Source organism: Lissotriton vulgaris, chromosome 7, assembly GCF_964263255.1.
Source record: "Lissotriton vulgaris chromosome 7, aLisVul1.2, whole genome shotgun sequence".
NCBI lineage: Eukaryota > Metazoa > Chordata > Amphibia > Caudata > Salamandridae > Lissotriton > Lissotriton vulgaris.
This window is the reverse complement of record NC_141695.1, coordinates 1,728,461,923-1,728,475,883: the sequence shown is the minus strand read 5'-3', so window position 1 is coordinate 1,728,475,883 and position 13,961 is coordinate 1,728,461,923. Positions and strand designations below refer to the sequence as shown.

Here is a 13,961-nt window from a genome sequence, read left to right as displayed (position 1 = left end):
TGATGACACTTCTCTCCTTGTATAAGGCCTTGTTTAACCCGGCAGCCAATGGTTTTGGTCTTTTCGTCTTGCTCTAGAGTAGAGCTACCTCATCAATCAGATCTTAAAGACATTGAAAGCTCTTGGCATTCAAGGCATTGATATTTATGCAGAGGCTTAAGGATAGTAGCATAATCTGTGCTGTGCTGAAGACAATGTTCTTGGTATCTTGAAACTAGGTTATCACCCTTTGCAGTTGGCCCATAGTCAGAGAATGTGATGGTTACAGAGAGAAAGGAATAAGAAAGTGGTTGAACAAGTCTACTGGTATGGGTTCATCAACCAAGCTCAATTCGTTTTTGGAGATTCGTATGATGGAGTAGGTTGGAGGGACTAGAAATCCAGTATGATGTGGGTGGGATGTGTCATTAAACCAGGTCATTGTAAGGATTATTAGGTCATGGTTATAGTGGGAGATAGTGACCACAAATTCCAATTTGTGCTTCATTGCTGATCTACAGTCATTGAGCATGCATCGTAAAGCCGATGTGACTAATTTGGTGTGAGGAGTGTCAACAAGTTTATGCGCAATAATGCCCGGTCTGGGCGAGGCTGGTGTTTAGTCCTAGTCAATGAAATAGACTGTATTCTTTATTGGTTTGGGTTATGTAGAGTAGTTGGGATTGAGGGAGAGTGAAGGTGGAGGATATTGAGGTGTTGTAACTTTCAAGTAGGTTGACAATATCAACCTGGGAGAGATTGAGTAGGAATATTTGTCCGCAAGGTTCCGCTGCGCCATCGCATCTCTCCACATCTCAAAGAATTCCGTTGGCTCCCAGTCGCCAGGAGAATTGAATTCAAGGCCCTAACAATTGCATTTCGTGCCAACTAGGGCAGCGCCCTTGATGCCTGAGGAAGAGACTCCGCCCATACCACCAGGAACGGTCCTTAAGATCCAATCACAGACGCTACTTCACTATCCCCCGCTTCTCCAATGCTAGGCATGGGGTAGATCACTTTCAGTGGGAACCACCAAACTGTGGAACAACTTGCCTCCCCACTAACGTATGTTAAACTCGGAGCAGGAGCTCAGAAAGACACAGAAAACCTGGCTCTTTAAGCTAAGGGATTAGCAGCCCGGTCCCTCTTCTCTTATGTCTCCCGGGTTAGCGTCAGGACACCTCGGTCGAGGTAGGTGTGCGCTCTACAAATGTTCCTGCTATTATTATTAATATTTTGGGATGAGGTACACAATTGCTTCTTGGTAAGGAGCCCTGGGGATTATGTAACCTCAGCTGGGGGAGTTTGGAGTCTAAAGCAGAGGGCCTAGATCTTAGGTGGGCTAGAGTAACATCTAGCTGGGAGAATTTTAGGTTGAGACAATCTAGTTTGTTGTCTATGGGATGCAGAGCTGTGGAGTAAGACTTGCAATGGTGTTCACCTAGACCTTTTGTCACTGGAGGATGGTTGTTGTTGATATTATTTGAGAGTTGCAAACCTTTGTAGCCCTGTATGTCATTGGCAGGGGGTTGGGTCATCCAATTAGTGTATTGGAATTGCTTCATGGTTTTCAGCGTCAAGACTTCATCCAATCTTTGGAGAAGTGGTGCCGCAAGTGTTGTAGGAGATGTGTGAAGGAAGGGTTTCGTCATTGCAAAAAATAACCAGCCCACAGAGTTCCTTACGGCAAAACTTGGTGTACTCTTTCCTTGGTATCAGCCGTTGAGTGATACCGCTGCTAAGCAGAGATATAGTGAAACAATAACGTGTAATGGTGCACCCAATCAATGAGAAGTCCACAGCCCTGTGTCGTTTGAAAACTTTCTTCATTAAATTTCAGTGTGTTCCATAAAAACAGCCATATACAATCATTTTGTTTTTTGTTTACCCGAAGCCGTTTGGGGGGTGGGTCGCTGTATGGAAGGTAATGGCAATTGGACCAAGACATTCTTGTGACGATCTGTAGTTTTCCAAGATCACGATGAATATGAAGATTGAACTATGAAAAATACATCATTGGTTGATGTACACATCATTGCAAATTTAAGGCCACTGAGGAAGTTCAACTCTTTTGAACGAAACGCGTTGGCTGCTTTTATGGAACACACTGAAATTTAATAAAGAAAGTTTTCAAAAGACACAGGAATGTGGACTTCTCATTGATTGGGTTGACCATTCCACCTTATAGTTTTTAGGGATTTGTCATTGCTGTATGTAGGTATTGGTGAGTTGTAGAGGAAGTAGAGTTCAGTGGGTGGGCTTTCGGTATGCAGGAAGTGATCTCATAGCGTGGTTAATGGAGGTGGGGCGAGGTGTCATGTGGTGTAGAAAGAATAATATAGTAGGATGGTGAGTAGTGGGTGACGTCAGCAGGGCTGCAGTAAGTAGCGTCCCAAGGGATTTGAGGAATTAAGAGCGGTTGGTCATTGATGTATGTAGGTACTGATATGTTGTAAGGGGAATGGAGTTCACAGGATGCGCTTTTTGTATGCAGGTGATTTCCTTGTCTGGTTAGTCGAGATGGTGGGAAATGCGAGGTGGTTTGGAAAATGGTCATTTTTGTAAGACGGTGTGTATTGAGTAACTTCAGTGGAATTGCAGTCGGTAGCCTTTACAGAGATGTTAGATTGAGGTTGGTAAGGATGCATTTGGTGTGGGTAGGTATCATGTGTAAAGATGGTGGTTATTGTGTGACAACGGAGGGATTGTGGTAGGAGTATTTGGGGGAGATGTGTGACTTCTAAGGGCTGAGCGGCATAAAGTGAGAATGGTCTTTTTACTGTATGGGTACTTTTAGGGTGAAGGGGAGTGGAGTTGGTCAGGTGGGCATTTCTTATATGTGTCTATTTCTCCTTGTGTAATAGATCAAGAGGTAGTGTGGGAGGGTATAGCATCGCGGGGTGATGCCTACTGTGAGGCACCAGAGGGAAGGTTGTGGGAGTAACTGTGAGGGATAGCGGTGTTGTGGAGACTAAGCATCATTAGGTGGGATTGGTTGATCCTATCAGTAGGTACTGATAAAGCAAAAAGAGGGTGGGATTGTCTAGGAGGGCTCTCAGTATGTGGGAAGGATGCTCCTTGTGTGTAAGGTCAAGGTGAAGAGGGAAGGAGGATGTTGCAGGAAGCTATAGTATCATAGCATCTTAGGATGGATTCATCTATTTGTCATCGGGCTGGGCAGAGGTGCCCCAATGGGGTTTGATTGGGCGGTGGCTAACTCTGGGGTTCATCGGCTACGCTAAAGGGCTTGTTTATCAGGAACAGGTCTGCTGGAGAAACTGCAGATTTAGAGAGTGGTGCACTGAGAGAGATGTTCACAAATGATGTTGCAATCCCTGTACCATTCAGAGTCAGGAACGCCCCCTCCCCCCGCTCTCACCGACTGAGGGGCGTTGATCACCCCACTGTTGTATCCAAATTGCAGGGAGCCAATCACAGCAACCGTCACAGAGAAGACCAGTGGGCAGGTGAGTTGTTTCTGAAAAAGAAGGAAAAATATGTTGAGGAGCGCTTTATATCTTATTATTATTTATAGAGCACATTGGCTACCCTACCAAGGGTTTCTCGGCGCTGCCTCGCGACATAGATACCTAGAGAAAATCCCAATTGCAGATCCTAAGTGGAAGGTGAAAACGGTCAGGTTTTAAGCATCCTACGGAAAATTGATCCACAAGCTCAGATGAGGGGGAGAGAGTTCCATAGCTTTGGGCCTAAGAAGGGAAAGGCTCGGCCTCCTTGCCTGGATTTCTTAACTTTGGGAACTGCAGCTAGGTCTAGGTTACTAGAATGGTGTGTAGGGCGACACTAAGGATCTTACATATAAGGGGCAAAAGAATGTCTGACATAATATCGACAGACAAAATATCTACATACAAAAATATCGACACAAAAATATCAAAATCAAAAATATCGGAGTTATATCTTGATAAAGTTAAGTACAAAAATATCGGAAAAATATCGGAAAAAAAATATCGTAGTACAAAAATATCGAAATTAAAAATATCGTTTTTTTAAATGTATTAATAATAATGTAAAAATAATTTAAACATACATATAATTTTACAAATACTAAATAAAAACATAAAAACATATTTAAACAATAATAAGTAATACATATACGTTTAAAATAAATTAAAAAGTCTACATATAAATTAATATATATACTCACTCCATATATTGCAACAGTAGGAAAAGCATTGGATAGCCTAGGGGTTTAAATTACTATTCCCACTCCAGAGGGTGCAACAGTAGGGAAAGCGTTGGATAGCGTAGGGGTTAAAATAACTATTCCCACTCCAGAGGGTGCAACAGTAGGGAAAGCGTTGGATAGCGTAGGGGTTAAAATTACTATTCCCACTCCAGAGGGTGCAACAGTAGGGAAAGCGTTGGATAGCGTAGGGGTTTAAATTACTATTCCCACTCCAAAGGGTGCAACAGTAGGGAAAGCATTGGATAGCGTAAGGGTTTAAATTACTATTCCCACGCCAGAGGTTGCAACAGTAGGGAAAGCGTTGGATAGCGTAGGGTTAAAAATTACTATTCCCACTTCAGAGGGTGCAACAGTAGGGACAGCGTTGGATAGCGTAGGGGTAAAAATTACTATTCCTACTCCAGAGGGTGCAACAGTAGGGAAAATGTTGTATAGAGTATGGGTAAAAATTACTATTCCCACTCCAGAGGGTGCAACAGTAGGGAAAGCGTTGGATAGCGTAGGGGTAAAAATTACTATTCCCACTCCAGAGGGTGCAACAGTAGGGAAAGCGTTGGATAGCGTAGGGGTTAAAATTACTATTCCCACTCCAGAGGGTGCAACAGTGGGGAAAGCGTTGGATAGCGTAGGGGTTTAAATTACTATTCCCACTCCAGAGGGTGCAACAGTAGGGAAAGCGTTGGACAGCGTTGGGGTAAAAATTACTATTCCCACTCCAGAGGGTGCAACAGTAGGGAAAGCGTTGGATAGCGTAGGGGTAAAAATTACTATTTCCACTCCAGAGGGTGCAACAGTAGGGAAATGTTGTATAGCGTAGGGGTAAAAATTACTATTCCCACTCCAGAGGGTGCAACAGTAGGGAAAGCGTTGGATAGCGTAGGGGTAAAAATTACTATTCCCACTCCGGAGGGTGCAACAGTAGGGAATGAGTTGGATAGCGTTGGGGTAAACATTTCTATTCCCACACCAGAGGGTGCAACAGTAGGGAAAGCGTTGGATAGCGTAGGAATAAAAATTACTAATTTATTTAATTAAATAATTAATATTCTTTAATTACTAATAATTATTAATTGACAATTAATAAAAATTACATATATTAGCACATTAACTCTAATTATTGTAATGAACGAATTAATAATACTTAATTACCAATTAATTATTAATTACCAATAACAAATAATTCTATTTATTTGCACATTAACTCTAATTAATGTAATTAACTAATTAATATACATTAATTACCAATTAATTAGTAATAACAATAACAAAAATAAAATATATTAGCACATTAACTCTAATTAATTTAATTAACTAATTATTATTAATTAATTACCTATTAATTATTATGTAAAAATATTTTAACATATTTATTAATTAATTAATTATTATTAAATTACTTCCCACCCTATTCCCCTATAAACCCACAACCCGCTCTGATACTAAAACGCAAAATGTAAACAAAATTACTAATTTTCAAACATACATTTAATAACATATTTAACAAACATATAAACAACATAATAAAATACAAAACACTAAACATAATTTCGATATTATTAAATTTCGATATTAGTAAAATACATACCATAAAAACGATATTCTGTCTGTCGATATTCTGGACATCGATATTCTATACCATCGAAATTAAAACATCGATATTATTGTATATCGATATTTAATTTTTGATATTTTGTCTCCCTACCCCCTCCCCAAGCACATCCCTCTCCCACAGCCATAACAACCCTTCTTAAGCCGGTTGTATGTCATGGGCGCTGGATAGTGGAATAGTTTAATTTTCTATTCCAACTCCAGCCCACGTTGGAGTAGGGAAGGAGTTGGATAGAAAATTAAACTATTCCCTATCCAAGAGCGCCCTCCAGCGAAAGTCGTTGTAACGACTTTCGTTGTAATTCCTGCATTGTAATGGCAGTGCGGGGTAATCCCTGCGTTGTCATGGCTGTTCACCCTTAAACCATAGATGGGAAAGGGAGGACAGCACAGGTCCCACCCTGAGCCATATAACCGCTGCTCTGGCTTCGACAAACATAATTTCGCCCCTCGCTCAGTTCGAATGGATTGACATGTGGGTACCACATTACCTGCTAATATACAAAGGGGAGAGATCTTCAAAACGTAAATATTAAAAGATTAATTAAAAATCTTTGAGTGGTTCCCTTAAAGTCGTGGAAAATATATCTACACTGGAACAGACAAACGGGAACAAATTTATAATAGAGGGGTGCAGAATTTATAGAAAAAGGAGCCTGACCTTCCTTTTAGCCTAAATGGGGAAAGGTCCAATAAATATTAGGAAAAACCTCAGAAACATGAGCTGAGCAGTACTTCTGTGCCATGAATTTGCAGTAGCTTCTTTGTAGAGCTCGCCTTGAAGGTTCAAACATATATATCCGAGCAAATTTAGGCCCAAATGTCATGCAGAGAGCAGTCTCCAAATGTTCTGTGCAGTTCTGAGTGCAGGAAAAATGCTGTGCTGCACTACAACTGCCAAGATTGGTTTGCTGCAGGGGTTATCCCTGCATCCGTGTACGGAGAGGCTGCGATGCACCATGCACAGCCTTGCATCATGGCGCAGAAGTGGTTGTGCGCTGTCCAAGCTAAGATTTGCACAGGAACTATAACTTTCAGTACAAATTGCTACGCATAACAACGGATGTACGTCAGTACAACGTGATCATTTTGATTGTGGTACTTTACAACGCGGTTTTCACAACGCAAGTCGTTACAACGACTTGCGTTGGAGGGCGCTGGATTGAGGATTAATTTAATTTTCTATTCCAACTCCAGCCCACGTAACAGTAGGGAAGGTGTTGGAATAGAAACTATTCCTTAAGCAAGAGCGCCATTCAGCGCAAGTCGTAGTAATGACTTGCGTTGTAATGGCTGCGTCATAAAGGTTGCACGGTGTAAACACTGCGTTGTAAAGGATTTTTCCCCCATAACAACTCCAGAAGGCTCATGCATATCAGATTAGTGCCAGGTCCTGCAACACACAGGCAACATGCATTTTTTGGTGAAAATCAATGCATTGTCCCTTACGTACCCGATTCCACTAGGCGCTAGTTTTTACGCAAGCCTATCTTAGTGGTTCAAGCTTTGTGTCAAAACCAATGAGTACTTGAGGGGGTCTGCCTTAATAAATGCGCCCCTTGATGCCAAGCAGCACAATGTGAATATGGGGCTATCAAAATGGCACTTTTTCAGAGCAAAAGGTTTTTAGACTTCAAAGTAAATCCTTGCTGCCACTTTGTACTACGTCGTATCACACTAGTGGTAGTCACAAAGCTTTAGAGCATCTGCTACACTCTTCTGGCCAGATTTACTAAAGCGTTGTGTTTGTGTGTTTTCTCTCTCTTGCTCTCGGTAAACATTCAGTGAGGAAAAATAAGTGCTGGTCCCCAAAAATGAGTGCCGGTGGCCTGACTGGCAACAACAGTCTCAAATTAAGCACTGGGTAAATGCCTCTGCATAACAAGTGTTGCACTTCTCCTTCTCCCCGTTTCCCCATCCATTTGGTAGTCAGTCTGAAGGCCTGCCTGGGAATTGACGAAACAAGTGAGAAAAAAATTCATAAGCCCATCTGTTAAATGTAAATTCCCAAAATCTGCAATGCTGAATGTAAAGGAAAACTGCAGAACAAATGTGAGAGGTAGAAAGAAAAAAAACAGGTTAGTTACCAAAGAAACAATTAATTGACCCCAGGGTCTAACATATACTACTGCTCAAAAAATGGAAAGTAGCAAAAATATGTCTGGTTCATCCTATTAGTACCCTTTCCTACCCACAATCCCGTAACAAGTGCGTACGAGAATAACCACACTCCTGGTCCCTGAGTTCTCAAGGGTTTGATATTTGTCACAATGTACTGCCCCCTGGCTTTCTCTGTTAGACTACTCCCACTTACAGGTTACCAATAACAATAATTTAATTCCCAGGTATAGGAAAATGGAGTATTATGTGGTATGGCTAGGGAGCATTACCATGTAATATTATCAAAATAGCCCACAGATGGTCTTTGGACCATGGCCCATTGCCACGCATGCTGTGTCTCTCCCTGAGCTGCTCACTGAACGTCTGCGGTGAGAAACTTAGTAAAGGAAATAGTGCTAACAGACTAAAGAAGACGTACCGTGTAACAGAAGCAAAGGGACCAGTCCCCATGGGAGGATACAAATGAAGACAAGGCCGTACTAAGGAGGGACTAACAAGCCGATTACTGAATCAGAAGGCAGCATTTACGAAGGAAAAAGAAAGTAGCCAATAACAAATATGGACGGAGAGTGGGTGGGGCTTCTATTCCGTACTCTACTACAACAAGTCTCGCAGAGCATGCACGCTGACTCTAGGCTTGACCTAAAAAAAAAACCAGACACAGAATGTATTTGTTGAATGCAAAGCATGCCATAGTTTCACTTTGTCAATGGAATACAGTTCAGCTGCAAAAACAACCACTTTAGAATATCTAAAAACAGGTTTATGAAACAAAAACTGTAAAATACTGAGAGCAGGGTATAAAAGAATGCAGTTAAAAAAACAATGTTACTGAAAGAAACTCATATAGACCCAACTCACCAGATCTGTTTCTGTAAGAAGCAGTGTCTTAATCTCAGTTGAGCTATTGTTTACCCCTGAATTCCCATGTGTAAAACACTTATGAAAAAAGAAGTTTTATGGCTGGGTCCTGAGTTATTTGTCAATCATGGGCCAGTGTATGTTAAGGTAGAGTTCAATATGACTCATTTGGGGTTCCCTCCCCCCAAAAAGGGATCATCAGAGGCGGCCTTAGGCATGTGCAAGCTGTGCACCTGCACAGGGCCGCCAAACTCCAGGGGCCTCCACAACAATATATATCCCTAATATAATAATCCTCTGATGATGGATACATATTTGCGTTGCGCCCCATGGCAGGGATTTGGCAGCATCCGGCTCTGTTCCACTTCAACGTTTTATTAAAACACCTTCCTGAGCTCCAGGGGGCTCCGCCCCGCCCGGACCCCCTTCTTCCGGGGCCCCCTACCTATGCTCCCTGCACAGGGCCACCATGAGCCTAGAGCCGCCCCTGGGATCATCAGAGGCAAAAGTGTATCCTTCTCAGTTTCTGATCAGTGGTTTGAATGAGCAGTTCTGACTGTGTTGTTTGTCCAAGAAAGACTATCAGTCCTGGAGACAGAACAGAAACGGAGGTGCATCCGTTCCTCCGTGGCGCCCAAGGGGGCCCATGTTCAGTGTGACACCGCAGTCACTTCAAGTTCTTTCGCCAACAGGACATTGCATTCTGGAGAATTTCTGCCTTTGGGTAGTTTGAGGTAGTAAATAAGAGATTAAAAATCCCAGCATGCAAAGCGCGGTTGGCTGAAAAGCCAGGACTGGCAGAAGGTGCCAGGGTAACCAGATAAGACACTGCAGCTTCCTGCGGTCCTCTCCTAGCGCCATCCATAACACAAAGCGCTGCAGGACAGACTCCTCAAGAAAGTTTTAATGCACTTTGTTCATGAACGTCAGTTCACCAAAAGGCTAGGGGTAGCGGAAATGACAACACAGGACATTTGACCAGTACATTCACCTACACATATGTATGCTTTTAGGCGTCACTAGGGGGGTGCGGGGGTGCGGACCGCACCCGGTGACACCCATCATTACACACAATCACAAATGCACACACACTCTCTGCTGTGGCATCGTAGCAAGGAAGCGGCACAAGTATTGGCGGCGCCCCCTCCCCTCTTACCTGCGGCTCTTGCAGGGCAGCAAACCCATGGGCCTCATTTATGAAAAGTGACACATCGCTGCGTGAAAACAGCGGTGCGTCACTTTTCACTGCGCACTCCTTGCGACTCCAATGATGCGTCATATTTAATGTATGACGCATCATGTCGCAAGGACTTACAGATACGTCAGTATTTCTGACGCATCTGTAAGCGCAAAAGTGACGCATTGCTGGAGTGTGTCACAAAAGTGACGCAACTCCAGCAATGCGTCCTTTCACATGGGGTAAAAGGGCTTGCCTGCTGTGAGGCAGGCGCAAGATTTTGATGCAACAGCATCCTAAAAGTGACGCAGTGAAATCTCATAGATTTCACTGCGTCACTAGTACAAGGCTTTTTGCGGGGGAACGCCCCCTCTGCATACATTATACCTGACGCAGGTATAATGTGGCGCAGGGGTTTAAAAAGTGACGCATCTACCTAGATGCGTCACTTTTTAAATATGGCGCAACAAGGCGCATTTTGTGCGCCGCTGGTGCGTCACAAAAAGTGACGCATTGGCGGCGCAAAACTGACGCAAGGCCTCATAAATAAGGGCCATGGATTGTGAGCACATCCCCTTACCTGCGGCCGTCCCATGGCACAAATGCAGGGACCACCACGTGTGGTAAAAGATGTATCTATACCACTGACTCTCCATCACATAAACACTCCTTTTTGTTGCACTAAGTGTGAATAATATATTACCACTGTTGTACTTATTTGTTTTAACCAAAACCAAGGAAAGTGGAGTCCCAACCGATGTCCATAAGGACGAGCTGCCCGTATGTTCCTGGCACTGATTGTGCCACCTCTGAGGCCAGGGGTTGCAAATGCAGTGCCAGGGGTCGCAAGGGGCAAGTCAGGGGTCGCAGCTGCAACCCCTGGTGACCCCTAAATGACGTCTATGCTTTTATCGTTATTACCTCCGATTGCCCTTTAAATGGCTCCGACATAAGGGCTGTCAGGCAGTCCAGTGTAAGCCTAGTTGTACTTACAACAAAAACGGCAACATTTATCATTGTCTAATGAGACCCAAAAATATAAAACACCAGAATAGAAGGAGCAACGTCAGACGGCCAGCAGCCCCTTTCCCCAGCAGGGGAGGGGTGCGAAGAAGGCACTCACTGTGTAAATCACCTGCTTCTAATTAGAAGATTAGTGCTAGAATTATCACTACGTAAACTGTTTAAACATGCACTGCCTCATACATATTCATTAGGCATAACTTTAAAACCTGCCCTGTGGGTCTAAAGTCAAGCGCTGCCGGGACGTTTCAAGGCAAAAGAGGCAAACCACCCAGCCCTCCCCCCATTTCCACAGGGGACCCTGAAAAGGTGATCTCACGTCTGTCAGTTTATACCCAGGCTGTCTCCCTCTCTCTGCCTACATCTACCCCTGGGGCAATCTACACAGGGCCCTTGGGCAAAACATCATTTGGCTGTTTTTGTGTGACACGGACATTAAATTCGATGTCACGTGTCATCATGATGAATTAAAAGTAAATGGTCAATCGAATTCAAAGTTTTTCTAAATAAGGACCACAGAATAGCTATTGCCCGAGTCCTAAAAAACAAGCATTTGCAATGCAATTGGTCTCACCATTGGGAGCTGATCTGTATTTAGCTATGCAGCACATTAGCCTGGGTGCTGAAACATCAACTGTTCTTAAACATGGAGGAAAAGTAAGCACCAAACTGTGTGACACGCCAGGTATGGGAAGCACTGGAGAGAAATATTGCCTTTCAGCAGGAAATGGTATAGTCCAAAGCTCTGTTTGTAATATAACATCAGGGCCTTCCAGTGGTCATATCACTGAAAATACAAGATTTGAAAAAATATTATTGTCTACTGGTGCTTGTGAAAGACAATTTCTATGGACTGGAATCTAAAGAATGCTAAAGTGATTCTGGTATTTTACTGACCTCTGCTGGTCGTTTTCTATCAAGAACGTTAAATAGAGGCAGTTGCTAGAAAAATATAAAAAGAAAGTCCCTCCCTCAGCAGAAAGCAATTCTGGTATTTTACCTACCTCTGCTGGTCGTTTTCTATTAAGACAGTTAAATAGAGGGAGTTTGAAGAAAAAAAGTCCCTAAGCGGAAGCAGAGAAGTCCTAGGGCTGATCTTCAGAGTCCACAAAGTACATACGCATTTAAGTAAATACTAAAGTATATACAAGAGGTCTCGAATGCTCGACCTAAAAATTGAAGACAACTGAAGGCAACTTGTTGTCAGCCTGCACACGTCTGGAGCAGGGGCATACCCCACCGAGCTATCCTTTAACTAGCTAGACTTACCAGCTTCCATCTACACCACCCCCCCCCCTCCCCTCTTTGCGAGGGGGGCGGCTTTCTCTTGCATCATTTTAAAGTATTTTTTGCAATTGCAGACCCCAGAAATCTCTGAAAATGTGTAGACCCGTACGATGTATTCATTCAAGGCGGGGGCGCACAGTTTTTATCAAGCGCAGCGGCTAGAAGGAGGAAGGGAGAGCGACCAGGCGCTGGACCCGTGGGAAGAGAGGCGAGAGCTGGCACTGCTGAGGAGAGAGAGGCCAGGTGGAGGGAGAGGTGAGACAGCAGGCACTGCTGAGAGGGAGGTTAGGTGGAGGGAGAGGAGAGGCAGCAGGCACTGCTGAGGAGAGAGAGAGGCTAGGTGGAGGGAGAGGAGAGGCAGCAGGTACTGCTGAGAGAGAGGCCAGGTGGAGGGAGAAGAGAGGCAGCAGGCACTGCTGAGAGAGAGGCCAGGTGGAGGGAGAGGAGAGGCGGCAGGCACTGCTGAGGAGAGAGAGGCAAGGTGGAGGGAGAAGAGAGGCAGCAGGTACTGCTGAGAGAGAGGCCAGGTGGAGGGGGAGGAGAGACAACAGGCACTGCTGAGAGAGAGGCCAGGTGGAGGGGGAGGAGAGACAACAGGCACTGCTGAGAGAGAGGCCAGGTGGAGGGAGAGGAGAGGCAGCAGGCACTGCTGAGAGAGAGGCCAGGTGGAGGGAGAAGAGAGGCAGCAGGCACTGCTGAGAGAGAGGCCAGGTGGAGGGAGAGGAGAGGCAGCAGGCACTGCTGAGGAGAGAGAGGCAAGGTGGAGGGAGAAGAGAGGCAGCAGGCACTGCTGAGAGAGAGGCCAGGTGGAGGGGGAGGAGAGACAACAGGCACTGCTGAGAGAGAGGCCAGGTGGAGGGGGAGGAGAGACAACAGGCACTGCTGAGAGAGAGGCCAGGTGGAGGGAGAGGAGAGGCAGCAGGCACTGCTGAGAGAGAGGCCAGGTGGAGGGAGAAGAGAGGCAGCAGGCACTGCTGAGAGAGAGGCCAGGTGGAGGGGGAGGAGAGACAACAGGCACTGCTGAGAGAGAGGCCAGGTGGGGGAGAGGGGAGACAGCAAGCACTGCTGAGAGAGAGGCCAGGTGGAGGGGGAGGAGAGACGACAGGCACTGCTGAGAGAGAGGCCAGGTGGGGGAGAGGGAAGACAGCAGGCACTGCTGAGAGAGAGGCCAGGTGGAGGAGAGGAGAGACAGCAGGCACTGCTGAGAGAGAGGCCGGGTGGAGGAGAGGAGAGACAGCAGGCACTGCTGAGGAGAGAGAGGCCAGGTGGAGGGAGAGGAGAGACAGCAGGCACTGCTGAGGAGAGAGAGGCCAGGTGGAGGGAGAGGAGAGACAGCAGGCACTGCTGAGGAGAGAGAGGCAAGGTGGAGGGAGAGGAGAGACAGCAGGCACTGTTGAGAGAGGACGGGTGGAAGACGAGGGAGGGGAGTAACTGCTGATACTCAGGGAGCAGATGGAGGGAAGGGGTAGTGGGGAGGTGGAAGGGCGACTTGGCTGCCAAGGAAAGCGGTAGAGGAAGAAAAGGCGAGGAGGGGGATCAGAAACTACTGATCGGAAAGAGGGTCAAACCTGGGAAATGCAGGTGAGTGGGAGCTGCTGAGATGAGAGAAGAGGTGGGGGAGGGGGTCAGGGCCAGCAGGAAGGATTATGAGGAAAGAGCAGAGAATCAGTGAGAAGGGTAAATGCTGAAGGGAGA

The 13,961-nt window shown here is 45.3% G+C and overlaps 1 protein-coding gene across 2 annotated transcripts in view; it reads right to left on the bottom strand.

Annotated features, from left to right (window-relative positions):
• Positions 1-13,961, bottom strand: part of LOC147706471 (solute carrier family 2, facilitated glucose transporter member 3-like) — a 39,322-nt gene that overhangs the window by 24,071 nt on the left and 1,290 nt on the right. For both annotated transcript variants that reach the window (XM_086932981.1, XM_086932980.1), the window contains exon 2: positions 3,359-3,457. In XM_086932981.1, the coding sequence (XP_086789107.1) occupies positions 3,359-3,457 (99 nt within the window). The remainder of the gene's footprint in view (positions 1-3,358; positions 3,458-13,961) is intronic.